At 41.1% G+C, this 16,244-nt stretch overlaps 1 protein-coding gene across 12 annotated transcripts in view; it reads left to right on the forward strand.

Moving 5' to 3' along the window:
- GLRA2 (glycine receptor alpha 2) overlaps nucleotides 1-16,244 on the forward strand; it is a 112,690-nt gene that overhangs the window by 13,023 nt on the left and 83,423 nt on the right. For 4 of the 12 annotated variants that reach the window (XM_081907643.1, XM_081907636.1, XM_081907646.1 and 1 more), the window contains exons 3-4: nucleotides 14,258-14,386; nucleotides 14,487-14,554. In XM_081907643.1, coding sequence (XP_081763769.1) covers nucleotides 14,258-14,386; nucleotides 14,487-14,554 — 197 coding nt within the window. The remainder of the gene's footprint in view (nucleotides 1-14,257; nucleotides 14,387-14,486; nucleotides 14,555-16,244) is intronic. The other 8 variants (XM_081907642.1, XM_081907645.1, XM_081907641.1 and 5 more) reach the window with 6 other exon arrangements.

Below are 16,244 nucleotides of genomic sequence, written 5' to 3' on the forward strand. Positions count from 1 at the left end.
TTCCATGGGTGGGATAGTTTGGATGTGGATTCTAACAGGCAACCTTCTTCCTGAAATCTAAAGTGGCTCCATCCCAGGAGAATTCCACCACAGGCTTGTTCTGAATGTATACATCATCCCACATGTGCATGGATACATTTCTATGTAAGCAGAACTATTCTCTTTCCTCTGTTTAGCCACTGTCACCCACCCCACCCCTGAGGACTTTTGGACAAATGAGGCCGTACTATATATAGTGCCTTCAGTGCCAGACAGTGCTGTGACAGGGCTATTATTTCATGTTCTAGAGTGACAATGTGCCCCAAGTCACTCCTTCTGATGCAAAAGGACATGTGAAACTTACTGCTGTCTCAGTGTTTGTGAGCTGCAGTTTTGGCAGGGGTTGCGGGGGGTGTATCTGATTACAATTCATCTCTTGGCGTCATGTTATTTTCATGCTGAGTCAATGGGTTTAAAGCTGGATAATAAACACACTGGACTAGGTCATTTATTTATAATTTACCCTGGCAACAGTTACAGATAATGGCTTTTGTACTTTATCTTTCTGGCACTGGGAATCAGTTTTCCGTGGATTCCCCCCCCCCCCCCACGTTCAAACCCATTGCATGGCAATTTGCCAATACCATGGGGAGAAAAATTAATTACCGAAAATACTCAGTTAGAGAAAGGAAACATTCAACAGCAAGTAAACAACAGAATGAAGGGTGGGGGGAACAGTTGTTGCATGGAAACAGCTTCTTAATGTGTGAAGAGGGGTGGTATGTAAAGTGCTTAGTAGAAACCCAAGAGATATCCATTTCATTTGTTGTCTAAAAATGCCAATGTTTGCATTGAAAATGGAACACTGAGCACATGTAATGGAGATCCGGAGAGATGGAGGTCTGATGAGACACAGTAGAGGAGCACCTTGTTTCTCACTCTTCCCCATGCACAAGTAGGCAATTGGTTGATCAGAGCAGTGCTTCACCCACCCACACCTTTGGAGAGGGAAAAGGATCACACTCACACCAGGCCATCACACATACAGGCTTCTTAGTGGAATATTACAGACCCTTCAAGACCCTTTTCCAGAGACGTCCCTGATTTAAAGAAGCCACCCCGGTTTCTGATTTGATCCCAGAATGTCCTACTTTTCCTTAGGATGTCTCTATTTTCACTGGATAAATGTTGGAGGGTATGGAGTTGTCCAGCCCCCGAGCCGTCTGAAGGCAATCCTGTATAGGGAAGTTCTTTAAATGCTTAATGTTTTGTTATGTATTTATATATGTTGGAAGCTGCATGGCTAGGGCAACCCATTAAGATGTGTGGGATATAATCAGTATGGGTGGTGACCTGTTTCTGAAGACTTGGTCATGCGAGGGTCTGTGTGTCCCTCAATTCATGTTCTTCATCGCATACCATCAATCCAAGCCTTAATCTGTCCATTAATGCTACATGGGGAACAGTCACCTGGCAACCAGCTGCTGCCTTTGCATTTTGTCTGCAAAGTCCCTTTTGTGAAAGCTCCTCCTCTACCTGCCTCTGATCTGATGTATCTGTAGGGCAGGTGGGTGTGGCTTGGCCAAAAGAAGCCAAATGGGAAAGTCTGGCAGACCTATGGACTGGAGGCTCCCCACTCCACTTGTTGGTGGGTGGTATTGTTTTTGGCTACATAAGGACTGACTGTCAGAGAACAGCCCACGTTGGACAAAAAGACTCCTTCCTGCATTGCAGAGGGTTGGATTAGATGGCCCTCGTGGTGCCTTCCAATTCTATGATTCTATCAACTGATATTGCTATTAGTATGCACAATGATTGCTCAGGAGATAAAACCCAGATTTTGTTGGCCTCTGGAAAAGCCCTGGCTTTCCCCCTGAAAATATTCCATTCCATTCCATTTGTTTTTACTTTCTACAAATACAGAAAGCTGCCCAGTGATCAGGTTGTGTATATTATCTTTTCAGCTCTTGAAACTAGGATTCAGATTTTGCTTGTCACTGAAGAGATGGCAGGAGGTCTCTCAATGCTGATAGATTTCACATAGATACAGTACATCCCAGTGTCATGCGGGGATGTTTGTTAATCTGAAAAGAATGCCATGCTGGCACAGTAGAAGGAGACTGTCTGTAAAGAAGCAGGAGGAATGGTAAGCCAGCTCAAGACAAAGAGGAGAGAGAGTGATTTGTCTTATTTGAGCGTGTCAAGCAACTACTGAGTGCCATAAATCTTACACACACTTGAGAACAAATTTTGATCCAATAATCTGTACAACCATATCCATTTTGTCTCTTTTGTTCTCTGGAGACAACCAAGTAATACAACACAAATAAATAAAAGAAGTATGGGAATTTGAACAGTGCTCAACATGGATGTTGCCTCCCTCCTTTGTGTACCACACAACTGTAATTTAAATTTTTATATAGATTTGGGACAGCATTCAACCAAAGTTAGAGGAGATGATACCTGCCCCATCAGCCCCGCATAGAACACATTCTATTTATCAGGTCTTGAGGTTACCAGTGCATGATTCACCACAGCAGAGCTATCCTATCCAATAATAGCTGTAATGGGCACACCAGCTATAACTGGTAAAAGGCACTGCTAGCCACTGCTAGATGCTGCTTGAACCTCAGATAACAGAGATGGAGCAATAATACATAAAAATTAAATCAATTTTAAAAACAAAAAGACCAGCAACGTAACTGATAATTAAAATATCAGAATAGACTTAAAATACCAAGCCCACCTAATAAAAAGATTGGCTATTACAAGCAAATATTTTGCTTGAATGGTTTCTATTGTGTAAAGTCTTTGGAAGGAATTCAGTGTGGCACTAAGGTGATTGCTCTGTCAATGCAAGCATTCCTGCTTGCCTGATGGAACTATCCCCCCTCTCCTCTTCCCACCTGCCATTCTGGAGATTCTTTTGACTCCCACTCAGAGTCAATTGGGGGGCAGGGGTGGGGGTGGGGGAGTAAGGCCTGTTTCACTAGCAGAGGTTTTTGCCTGAGCTTCAACTAGTGGGACCCATTACAGTGGTACCTCGGGTTACAGACGCTTCAGGTTACAGACTCCGCTAACCCAGAAATAGTACCTCGGGTTAAGAACTTTGCTTCAGGATGAGAACAGAAATCATGCTCCGGTGGCGCGGCAGCAGCAGGAGGCCCCATTAGCTAAAGTGGTGCTTCATGTTAAGAACAGTTTCAGCTTAAGAACGGACCTCCGGAATGAATTAAGTACTTAACCTGAAGTACCACTGTAGTTGAATCCGGCCCTGTGATTTTGTGCAGAAAACACCAAGATATTAAATTCCAACACATATCATAGAATTGTAAAATTAGAAGGGACACCAACTTATTTCCAGACCTTTTTGAAGAGGTCTGGACCCAGAGACACTTGAGTCAAAAAAACTGCCCCCTGTTTGAAGTCCTGCTGTGAAAGGGGCTTGCCTTCAACTGACCAAAATCACTTAATGACGTGATATCTAGCCTTGAGAATTGTGGTGAGTAGACGGTAATAGAAATAATTAAAATAAAACCAATTCTGATTTCCCATGTTTCAAGTTCAGCATGTTACATTTCAAGCCCGGTTCAATTTTCTTCCATGCCCTTCCTTTCCAATCCATCTCCATTGTTATCACTGCCCAGGCATTTAAGCAGCACAGCTCCGTCTTCATTATGCCATTGTGGCACAGCAATTGGAAGCACTCAGTTCTTCCATTTGAGAGTCTGAATTAACTGGCATGTGTGAAAGCACAAAGTGCGCTTCTTTTCTCTCTCCTGTCACATTAGCTGGAATGGGAAGCTATTAACTGGTGGACTCTGAGAACTGACGGCAAAAGCACAACGGGTGGGAGCAGTTTGCAGAGACAATGGCGGAGTGCTCTTCTATGAACCCATCCACTTGTTTTGTGTTAATGTGGAAAGTTTTAATTGCAGCCCATTGAGTGTGTAATCCATGTTAAGATACCAGAGGTTCCTTCATATATCTAAGTAAAATTAAGGATTAGTCAGGAAGTCTCCATTGCCAAGTATGACAAATGAAAAAGAGTTTGCTGCCCTATGTCTCCATCAGCTGTCCTTCCCAGTGCCCAATCCCAGCACAGCTCCTTGTCCACATATGACTCCACTGCTTCTTGTAATCCCTCCATCAAGCTTTGGGCATTACATTGTCGCCATTGTTTTTCCCGCCTTCTCAAGGCTGCCATGTTACACCCATACATTGCATGTGAAGGAAGTTGGGAGTATCTTGGGGCATATGGTACTGGATGGGACAAAGGATCAGATATTGTAGTGATTAGGGTGGGGCGGAGTGGGAGGATGTGACTATATATGCCTTTTGATTAGAAGATTCAGAACCAAACCTCCCAACTGGTCCATGGTATCTATTATGAGGAATCACTGGCAGTTGGGTCCAACTAAAAGAGGATGGAACTATAGCTCAGTTGGTTAGAACATGGTGCTGTTAATGCCAAGGTTGCAGGTTTGATCCCCCTATGGGACAACTGTGTCTTCCTGCACTGCAGTAGGTTGGACAAGATGATCCTCAGGGTCCTTTCCAACTCTTCAGTTCTATGATTCTATTGTTTCCTGTGATGTACATGGTCATCATTTATCTCCAGGCTATAGAGTCTTTCTGAGTTTTTGAAGATTTTTTTTAACCCTCTGCAAAACCCGTAAAGCAGAGACAATGAGTGTGCACACCACAATATATCATGCCACCTTCAATGGAAAAAAAAGTCATCAGACTTACCAGCATCAAAGAAATCCCGTATTTACCCTGCATAAGAATGATTAAGGCTGAGCTGAGTCTTGTAAATGAACATTTTCCATAATGCTGAAAAGCACTTTCCCTTTTTGTGATTTGGGAATCACAATAAAAGGGGACAAAGCTGTTCTCAAATGCAGTGTGAGGGTGATTATTGATCCAACCCAGTCAGGTCATGTTCAAGGCAATATCACACTAACTGTCAGAGTCGTCTTCTCACTTCCATTCCCATCATCACCATCTGTTTACTTGTATGCTGCTTACCTACAAAATTGTGCCCGAAGTGGCCAACATCAAGCAATCAACAATAAATATAACAATTCCAAAAACATATTAAGAACAATTTAAAATAACCGTAGGGTCAATAATTGGGGGGAAATGCAGCATTATATAAAGCAATACAAATAAGCTAACCTAATTTAATTTTAATAATAATAATAATAATAATAATAATAAATATTTATACCCCACCCAGCTTAAAACGAAACAGTTGCATTCGGTCAACATGTGATAAGGAAGCAAGATTTCCCCAGGTCCCATGTTTCAGTGGGTCTTGCTCTTGACTTTCATATGTTCTGTGGAAGATGAAATCAGGGCAATATTTGCATACAGTTATAGCTGAGTTTCTTCCAATTGATCAGGAACCCTGGGAATTCAGGGAGCAGTTTCTACCAAAGGTGTAGAGATTAGATCATGGGGCAGCAGATGCAAAAGCTTAGGACAAAGTCAGAGGGGCATGCTTAGCTTTCCAATCATTTATAGAAGGGTGTGGAAACGAAGGTGAGAACAGGGCTAAACCAAACACCTTTCACAATGCTGAGCTGCTTTTCCTTTGCTAGTAGTGAATCTATGCATAAACTAATCAGGTGTTCAGTGTGAGCCTTATTTTCTTAATGACTTCAGGCCCTACAGAGTGAAGGGGAAACTAGATGTAGGTCTATAGCTATTGTTGGGTGGGTGGCTTTAAACCATAAGTTTTGGGGTCACCTGGGTGTGAGGAATTAGTATTTGTAATGCCTAATTTTAAATAAGGCACCATGGAAGGAAAATGTGTCATCTCTGGCCTTGATGTGGATGCTGAATGTGGCCAGGGAATCCACAATGTTTGCGACACAAAGACTTGTGAGTACTTCTTCTCAGCAGACCTGGCTAGGATTGCACTGTAAGCCACTGTGCTCTCTAAGGCTTTAATCCCCAGACCTCGTTATTCACATACCATTCTTAGGAGGCTTTTGTTTTTGCCTTGAGCAGACATTTTCTTTCATTAGAAGTTCTGTCCTATTCTCACGCCACCTTTCTAACCCTCATTAAATTCAACAAAGAGCCGTACCACTAAAGCAGCACTCAACACTTCTCCTGAGCCTGAACTGCTGAAATTTGCAGTCTTTTTTGACCTCATTGTAGGTCAACCTCAAGGTGTCTTTGATAGCAACTATTTGAGGTGGAACAGCTCTGTTTGTCCTTCATGTTATGATACTTTTTGATCTAACTGGGAGGTTGTACTGAGAAGCTCTGAGTGTTTTTTTCCTGAACAGAAGGTAAGGCTTTATAGTAAGCTACCTAGTACTGAGATTACTCAAATGATATTCAGAAATTGTTCCTTTAATTAGAAAGTACCGGTACCTTACATTATTATTATTATTTTGCATCCTATTGACAATAGTTCAAAGCAGGTTAAAATAAGCCAGCATCTCATTTTATCATCCCAACAATTTATTTTATCCTGAGAGTCTGCTCCCTAAATTAACAAGGATTTGAACCTGTTTTGTTCACATCCCATCCCATCTCATTTTCATTTTATATTTTATTTCATACCTGATATTTATACCACCTTTTAGGGTACAGTTGCCCCTTCAAGGGGATGTACAAAATTACAGGAAGATATAGCTTCATTCTCCATGAATTGGTTTGAAGTCATCCATGACCATGCACTATGTTAAGAGGTACTTCCTTTTATCAGTCCCTAGTTGTAGTATTATAAGAGAGGGAGAAAAAATTCTCTACACCATACACCTATTCCCTTATCATGTTCTCCTTCTCATCGTTTTTCCTTCATAAGTAAACAGTTGCAAACATTGTTTTAACATGAGAAATGCATTTTCTTAGTGGAAGTTGCTTGCAAAATTGTGTATATTAGCCAAAACTGCATACAAAAATGTGTGTGTTGGGAGAAATTCACACTGAATTTCTGACAAAGCTTCATACTTTTTTTTTTACAGGAAATTGCAAATTGCTGTCGAAATGTGGGGAACTGAATTTTAGATTCAATTTTAAAACCAAAGTTGACAGTTTCTTCTTTCCCTGTGCATACACATGATCATTAAACATGTTCAACTTCCCTTTAAGGACTATTTAAGAGTGATGCATTACTACATAATATATATTCAGAGCACTCATTAAGTACATGTTTATGCCTGAATAAGATTCCTGGAGCCGGTTTATGTCTTCCTGTGTCATACAGGGGAATCTGGAAACAGCCTCTGTGCAATTCTTTTTCAATGCCATCACAGAGCCATGTAGCACCGGTCATAACATAAACCTTCAGCCTGATTGGAGAGCACCAGCTGCTGTAAGAATCTCCTTATATTATATGCTACTGCAAGTGGCATGGAAAATCCATAGCATGGATGCGGTTTCCAACTTTCTCTGTGTGATGGAGCTAGCACCGAGCTCCGCATTAGTGATATGCATTAGCAATTTGGCCATGCAGCAGGGTGAAGCAACTTGCTTCAGGCAAGATGGGAGAGATGAAGGCAGGAATTGATGTCTCAGTGATGGGAGTGAGACTTTGAAAATTATTGTCCCTGGTGGGGGAGAAGGGGTGTCATTTGGGTTCCACTTCAAACAGCAAAATATCTACAGCTGGCATGGATTCTAAGTAGGACACGAGGAGATAGTAGCTCTTCTGTGTTGCTTAATCGGCAATAATCAGGTATGATCTGATTTTCCACTGCAATTCTGCTTTGTATACCAGCCTTCCTAAAACTCTTAGCAGCTACAATAGCGGCTGTAAAATGCTATAAGGTGTCCAGTTTGGGTAGCTTTAAAAGGCGTTACACACATTCCTGCAGGAAATTCATTCAAGGCTATCAATGGATATTGGCTATACATTGCCTCCAATATCAGAGGCAGGATGCATCTGAACACCAGTTGCTGGGGGTTGTGATCAGAACTTCCCATAGGCATCTGGATGACCACCCTGAGAACAGAATATTGGACTAGATAGGCCTTTAGTCTAACCAAGCTGAGCTTTTATGTTCATATGTCATTGGCCTCCATAAACGCTTCATTCTTCAAGGCAGTGACCACCAACAACCTTGTTAGGTTTGCAGGCTCATTTGGAATGTGGAGCAAGTAAAGTGGGCACCACCTACTGTGGTTACTTCTCTCCTCCCCTCTCCTAGATCACCCCAAGACACAGAAAGAGAACATGTTCTATCATCCATCCATCTATCTATCTATCTATCTATCTATCTATCATCTATCTATCTATCTATCATCTATCTATCTATCTATCTATCTATATCTATCTATCTATCTATCTATCTATCTCTATCTATCTATCTATCTATCTATCTATCATCTATCTATCTATCATCTATCTATCATCTATCTATCATTTATCTATCTATCATCTATCTATCTATCTATATCTATCATCTATCATCTATCATCTCTCCACTTTACTAAGAAATCAAGGTAAAAGACAGATTCACTAGAATTATACAGCGCCTTCACAGACCATAGAGCTGAAAGAGGAAGCGAGAAAGAGTGGCACTCTTTCAACTTCCTTCTTCAACTCTACGTGCTTCTCAGTGGATGAAAGCATAACCATTCTCACCACCTCATGACCAAAAGAGCAGTGAGGGAGGGATAGCTCAGAGGGTTCATGAACACCAGGGAGAAGACCTCAATGGTGCCATGTTGGCATAGCTGTCAACTTACAGATTTGAAAATAAGGGACCAGCAGCCTTGAAAATAAGGGACCAGCAGCCAAAACAAGGGACCTGCAGCCTCACCTGTTCCAGGCACTCCAGTCTTCCTGTCCTCCTGCAGTCTGGTTAAACTCATGCTGGTAGGTTCGAGAACACTGTCCAACCAACTTTGTAACCAGAGGTTCAACTGAATAGAATCTGAATCACATGCACCACAAGGCCTATGCAGCCTCAACTTAAGATGGCTCCCCAGCCTGGCTTTGCACTGCAAAGTTTGCAGCAGTACGTGCAACAAAATGGCGTCCAGCATTCAAAACCCCCCTCAGCTTGCATTAACTAGCCACACACAAGGCATTCAAGCTCCACCCCCCAGTCGTTCTTAGACTTCTTATTGCGTGAGCAACACAGCCAAGCAACACAGTTGGAGCCTCCCTCCTCCCTGGCCGGCAGGGAGGGAGGGAGAGGAGCTGCTTCATTTGAAATTTAAGGGACATCATTTTAGGGACATTTAAGGGACATCCATCAATAAGGCACAGCAGCGGGACATGGTGCTGGAATAAGGGACTGTCCCTTCAAATAAGGGACACTTGACAGCTATGTATGTTGGTGATCCCCACACAAGCTGCAGTTCACTGGAAGCATCCCAACATACATGACATTGTGTCATGCTTTGACGTGTGGCGTGTGGTCTAAATCACTGAACCTCTTGGGCTTGCCGATCAGAAGGTCAGCAGTTTGAATCCCCACAATGGGGTGAGCTCCTGTCGCTCTGTTCCAGCTCCTGCCAACCTGGCAGTTCAAAAGCACACCAGTGCAAGTAGATAAATAGGTACCGCTGTGGTGGGAAGGTAAACGGCATTTCTGTGCACCCTGGTTTCCATCACAGTATTCCATCGTGCCAGAAGCAGTTTGGTCATGCTGGCCACATGACCCGGAGAGCTGTCTGTGGACAAACGCCGGCTCCCTCGACCTGAAAGCAACCCCATAGTCACCTTTGACTGGACTTAAATATCCAGGGGTCCTTTACCTTACCTTAATGGGCAAGGGCAGCTTTTGGAGGATGTGTCCACAGTGAGAAGCAAAATCAACATTTTCCCCACAATCATGTCCCACTGGGTATATATGCTATGCTATTTATACCCTAGATAAAGAATTTAAGAAGATAAGAGTTTGTGCTTGATAAAGCAGAATAATAATTTTAGACCTTATTTGATTTTTCCAAGAAACTGCATAATCATAAAATAATACCATACAATTACTATATTTTAGGTCCTAGAGGGTTTTTTTTTAACTATTTCTCTTTTTAATGGTTGCTCAAAATTGCTGTCAATGAATAGTAATATTGACTAAAAGGAATTTATGTCAAAGCCCAGCTTTTAAGTCTTTTTAAGTTCCATTTATTTCAAAATACTGCATGATGATTAAGGTTTCTCAACAGATATCTTACATAGGGCCCTTTATATTTTTGACACACAGCATCTAAGAAGCAGAATAATGTCCCAAAACTTCCACACAGAATGACAGCATAAAAGGAAGGGGAAAAACTAACTTCAATGGGAAGGTTACCTTTGATTTGTACTTGTAGCAGTTTGGAGGCTTTGTCATATACATGATTCCTTTTTTTGGATTCTTGTGATCATCTCATTCTGTCTTTCACATTCTGAATTTCTTTATGATTTAGTTGGGATACTGGCTGGTTGTATCAAAGTTCCTAAAATGCCATTTTAATTATTGCCATAAGGCCAGTAAGGAGGCATTGGTTTCCTCTGAAGGCCATAAAAACACAGAACGATAATGTTTTGCTCTATGATTTCATTCTTGGTGCTTTCACCAAGTAGAGGAATAGTAGAGGAAAGGGGTGTATCTGCATTCTCTATATTTTACAGGTTAATGTTTAGTAGGCTTATTCTGGTGGCCGGACTTAGATATTTAAAAGTGTCACAGGTGCCAGCATAGAAAATGGATGCCACAAGCAACAAGAATAAAAATATATATGTGATTCTACTTCTTACTGCTGAGTACCATTACATATAAAAAAGCACTGGGAGACCCCCTCCCCCCAAAAAAAACCCTTGTATTTCACACAAGGACCCACAACAAAGTATGGCAGCCACTGAAGGCATGAGAACTTCCCGGCGAATTGTGAATCGAATTACCAAAGCAAGTTAGAGCCTGAAGTCAATAGGGGTAGGGCTTCAACGCACGCAGTAGGTTGACATCAGCAAAATGTGGGTAACTGGACACTAAATGCTTTCAATTTATAAAGCACCGCAGAGCTTCTAGAAGAATAGATTAGTAAGCAAGTCTCTGGAGAAGGCAGATGCAAGGAAAGGCTAATCCTAGCTACAGGATCTTTAGCAAGGTTTTGCTGATTCAGAACTCAACTACGAGAAGGTATTTTGGTTTGGTTTGGAAGAAATGAGGACGCTTTAGTGTTTTTATATGCACTGTAAGCCGCCCAGAGTGGCTGGGGAAACCCAGCCAGATGGGTGGGAAAAAAATAATAAAATCATGATTATGGAAAACTAAATCCAGGGCAGGGCTACACTCCAAATGGATGTTTCTGTCATGGCGCTGCTCCCATGAGGAATATAATTCTGTGAAGACAGTAGGTGCCGCAGTGCATCCACACAGTATGGGGCTGGATTCAACAAAATATTTGTGCTAGTTGGGGGCAGTGTAAGAGATTCCACGTGCACAATGGGCCTTTCACCCTTCTCCTCTCCCCACTTGCCCCTCCAAAAAGTTGACTTGCAGGGGGTTAGAAGAAGAGGAGAGGGCAAATTCTTCCATCAGGCAGGCAGAAATGTTTATGTGGATGAAACATACCCCTTAGTGCTCCTTTTAATTCCACCCTATATATTTAAAACCAGGGATCCATGAACCAACTCATTATTTCCTTATGTGCCATTAAAGCTATGTTCTTATATTAGGCCACTTTTTAAACGAAGTAATTATACCAGCACTATGGCCTTGCCTCATTATACAGTATATTTCTTCCTGAAGGCTTCTGCCAGCTTAAAAATGTTTCATTGACATTATTACTGAGGTGTAAAAGTTAAAAATTTGCAGCTGCAATAATACCTCCAGCACAAATTGGTATAGCTCCACCGGATAGAGATAATTGCTTAGCCTTGTTGGAACTCACAGGTCACCTGACCTGTAAAATAAGATCTGCTTCAACAGAACCCATTCATTGCTATTAAAATGTAGTTTGAAGTTACACCTGGCTGCTGACAAGCCTACTGCTTTCCCAGAATGCCCCAGTGCTGAGAATGTGGCCGCCAACTTATTCAGTTGAGGCACTCTCTAAACCAGATCTGTGCCAGGCCTGGAATAAAGAGGTCAGCTCTGTTTGCTAGTGGCTTTCTTCCTGTAAATCTACACTTGTGGTGCTCTGTGAACACAGTCCACTGGGCTGCTGCATTTATATTCACAAATACTGTGAAATATTCAGTACTTTAAAAATGTGAATGACAAAACGGTAACAGTGGGACAGTTTGCATTATTCAGTCACATGAGGATTGATCGATTGATAAGAGTTTTTTGCTCTAGAAAGCATGATATGTAAATGTTGAGCCTGAGATATATTTCATAAATCTGAAAGCATTTATTAGCTAGTACATAAAATCACCTTGGTTAACAATGTCTAGTTTTATGAGGAAAGGCCACAGTGGTGTCACACCTTAGTGCCGAGTAGCCCTATTGCACTCACTGTGTCAGCTTATGAATGAAAGTTTCCATGACTGCTCCCAGGATGAGGACTGATGAGGCTGTCATGCAATCTGCATCATGCCTTGCTGTCTAGTAAAAATCAATCTTGCATTAGTGGAGACTGTAGACAGATCTATTTTGTGCAGTGCGTTGCCATAATCTTTTGTCTGAAATGTTAATGTTTAAATGAAATGGATCTGAGGCAAACAAGCGACCAATGACAAGTGATGGACAGATCCTGTTTGTTTCTTTCAAACATGTTAAACAAACATTTTAACAATTATTTGCATATATGAACATCTGTGTACTGCCATTCCTTCAATATCCCAAGAGAGTTTGCAACACATAAATACCAGTACAATAAAATAGTCCATTACAATCCAATAAAAATCCAACCATCACCACAGTAGCCAGGGAATTCTCTGTGGCTAAATTATGAGTAATAAATTCTTCAATTTATTATTTCTAGACCACCCATCATCCATGCAGAAAGGCATGAATAACATTAAATGCAGCACCAAAAATGATACGATAGAATACATAAGGCAAACAATTATTATAAAAAGAAATAAATAACCTGAGCAGACTAAACTACCAACTGTAAAATGTGCCTGGGGGCAAGTAGATAAGTGTTGACCTGATGTTGAAAAAAAATCATAAAATTGGTGTCGGTTGAGCTCCTATGGAGGGCATTTGAGGAAACAGGGTGCCACCACAGAAAAGGCTCTGGAGTTGTGCTGTATTTTTGTACTTTTGTCTTTCTAGGCTGTGATGCTTTATGGCTTACATTTTTTATTTGTTATTTTCATTATTTCTGTTACATTTGCACTTTTAAAACAAAACAATAAAATAAAATAAAATAATATATATATATGAGAATGCAAAGGCCCTGCCCCTTGTAGATGTCCAAATTTGTAGTAGAAGAGTCAGCAGTCAGTTTAGCCCCCTCGCTCCCTAGATATAAATCATCTATCAAAGAATCCAAACATTACAATATTTCAGTTGATTTTTTGGCTAAGGGGTATGTGAAAAGCAACTGAAGAATCTGTTCCACAGGTCTTTTCTGTGCCGTATGCCAGATAATGTAAGAGTTCCTTTGGGAATTTAGGACTGCATGCAGATTTCATAGTTTTCTAAGCCTTTTGCAGTAAGAAAAGCAAATAGTTTTATGGCGCCTTGTGTGGACCACAATCCATTTCAACAGATGCATGAAGGTGTAGTCCTAAATTGGCAGGCATCAGTACCCATCATTTGCAAGAGTAAGACAGAGAGACGCAAGGGCAGAGGGAAATGAAATATGTAAAAATCAGACAGTGACCATGACATAAAAGCATTATAATTACAGTGGCATTCAGCAAAACATTTAACACACGCATTTTGGCAGCAGTGTGCTAATTAACACACTTGCTAGAGAGTAACTACTATTTGTGTTCCAGAAGCTCAGCTGATAAACACATTTCAAAATCAAAGAAACTGTCATGGGTACCACAAAAAAATACATTTCACAGAAAAAAAACTGGTGATCCTCAAAATACTTTGAGGATCAAAATACCTAGATTAAACATTTACACCCCTGAAAAAACCAAAGAAAACAAAGACAAAAAAGCAGGCAACCTCCTCAAACAACCCGCAAAAACCCATCGTATGACAAATTGGGAGGGGGCCTTGGTAGGCGTGAAGGATAGTGCCTTATAGCCCCATGTCGGGGACTCCATAGATCACCCAGATGTGGAAAATGAATCTGTGAATGTTATTTAATTGATATAAATATTGTTCATTGCTGAGTCTCACCTTTTGCTTAGTTTCAGCAGTCACTGTTCCAGATTTTCTTTTTATTTTATTTTATTTTATTAAAAAAATAGATGCTGGTGGAGCAGAACTTTGCTATGATATATATTGCAACATTTTTATTGCATTCCACAGGTCCTCCAGTAAACGTTACTTGCAATATTTTTATCAACAGTTTTGGATCTGTCACAGAAACCACCATGGTAAGTGTGGCGATGCCACTGGCAAAGAAACAACACTCCTGAATCTATGTCATAAACACAACCTGTCAAATTTTTTTTCTATTTATTGTTCAACTTGCAGGTCCTCCTGTAAATGTTACCTGCAACATATTTATCAACAGCTTTGGTTCAATAGCAGAAACTACAATGGTGAGTGGGAAAAACCATTGAAGCCATCTTGTGAAGGGAGGTGATGTGCTCTGGATCTGGGGAATTCTAGATGTAGGGGCTTCAGGTTTAAGGGAAACTCAACATGTACACTGTCAGCCTTAGGACAATTATAGAGTGTAATTCTTAGGAAAAATTTAGATAGCAATCTAGGATTTTATTTTTTAAATTATTTTTATTTATTGAATTTATACACCGCCCTACACCCAGAGGTCTCGTGGTGTAACCTCTAAACATGAGAAGGAGCAGAAATAATGGGTATTACTTAGATCAGTGATGGCCACATTTGAGGGCAGAAGTTCCACAAGTCAAGCCCATCACACACACACACACACACACACACACAGTGGTACCTCCGTTTTTGAACCTCTCGGAAGTCAAGCATTTCAGTTTTTGAACGCCAAAAACCCAGAAGTAACAGCTTCAGTTTTCAAATGCTTTTCAGAAGTCAAACATGCCACGTTGGCTTCCGTATTGAGTTTTCCGTAAGCAAATGCTTCCGCAAGTAAATGCTTTTGTTTTTGAACGTTTCGGAAGTCTAATGGTCTTCTGGGACAGATTATGTTTGAAAACCAAGGTACCACTGTATATGTATTTGCCATCAAATGAGGTGGAAAATAAGCTGCAGCACAACATTGACTCTTTGCTAGTCTTTGCTGTTCTTCTAATGTTGAGCTCTGGCTCCCATCAGCCCCAAGTAGTATGGCCAATTGTCAGGGGGGATGGGAATTGTTTGGGAGTCCAAAAACACCCACAAAGTTGGGGCAGACTGCTCTGTGCTACACTGCCCAGATGTGCACAGACTCCCATTGCTGATGCCAGTGGTGGAACACACACTCCTTATTCAGGTTAGCCGTCAAGGACTTGAATGTAGATTGTATGGAAATCAAGTTTATTTCTCTGAGGAATAAATGGCAAGGCACCATCACAGAATCCAGAACCCAAAGCCAAATTTAGCTTCTATTGAGCCTAATATTCAATAGGACCATTAGAGTTATATTCAAGCCAGACTGGTGAAGAATGCAGAAGAATCACCACCCAACTTGAAGGTTCCCTCCCTTCCATTCCCCTCCCTCTCTCTATGATGTTTAAGTCCTCTTGGTGACAGCCACCATCACACACACACACCCCACACCACCTGACGGCTGTGGAAGTCAGAAGCTTTCTGGAGGCCAAATGACAGCATCATCCAGCAGGCACAGAAAGGAGCTCCTTCTCACTGAGCTGTTTCCAGTGTTACTCATACTCAGAGTAGACCAGATGAAATTAATGGACATGACTAAATTTCATTGGGTTGGCTCTTTTTGCCCTTTTTTTTTTTTTTTGCTTTTTTCTTTTAAAAGCCAGTTCAAATATGGCTGCCCCAGCCCCACACTGAAGTCCACTCCCTTTAACACCCCCTTCATCACTCCCAGTTTCAAAGGGCCATTTTCACATTTCCCTGCCCAAATGAACTGAAAGTTACTTGCTGAAATATCAAAGTGTATAAAATATATTTTTTAAAGTATAAAAATGAAAAACAGGGAAATGGCTATACGGCTTGGCTGAATTAAACGTAATTTTAAATTATGCCTGGTTACAATCTTCTTCTTCTTTGTAAAATTGTTAACAGGGCAAGTTATTTTCTTACATAAGTATTAAAATACAAAGGTCCCAGATGTAAAAAGATAAA

This window comes from Podarcis melisellensis (assembly GCF_964234715.1).
Source record: "Podarcis melisellensis genome assembly, chromosome: 4".
Classification (NCBI taxonomy): Eukaryota; Metazoa; Chordata; class Lepidosauria; order Squamata; family Lacertidae; genus Podarcis; species Podarcis melisellensis.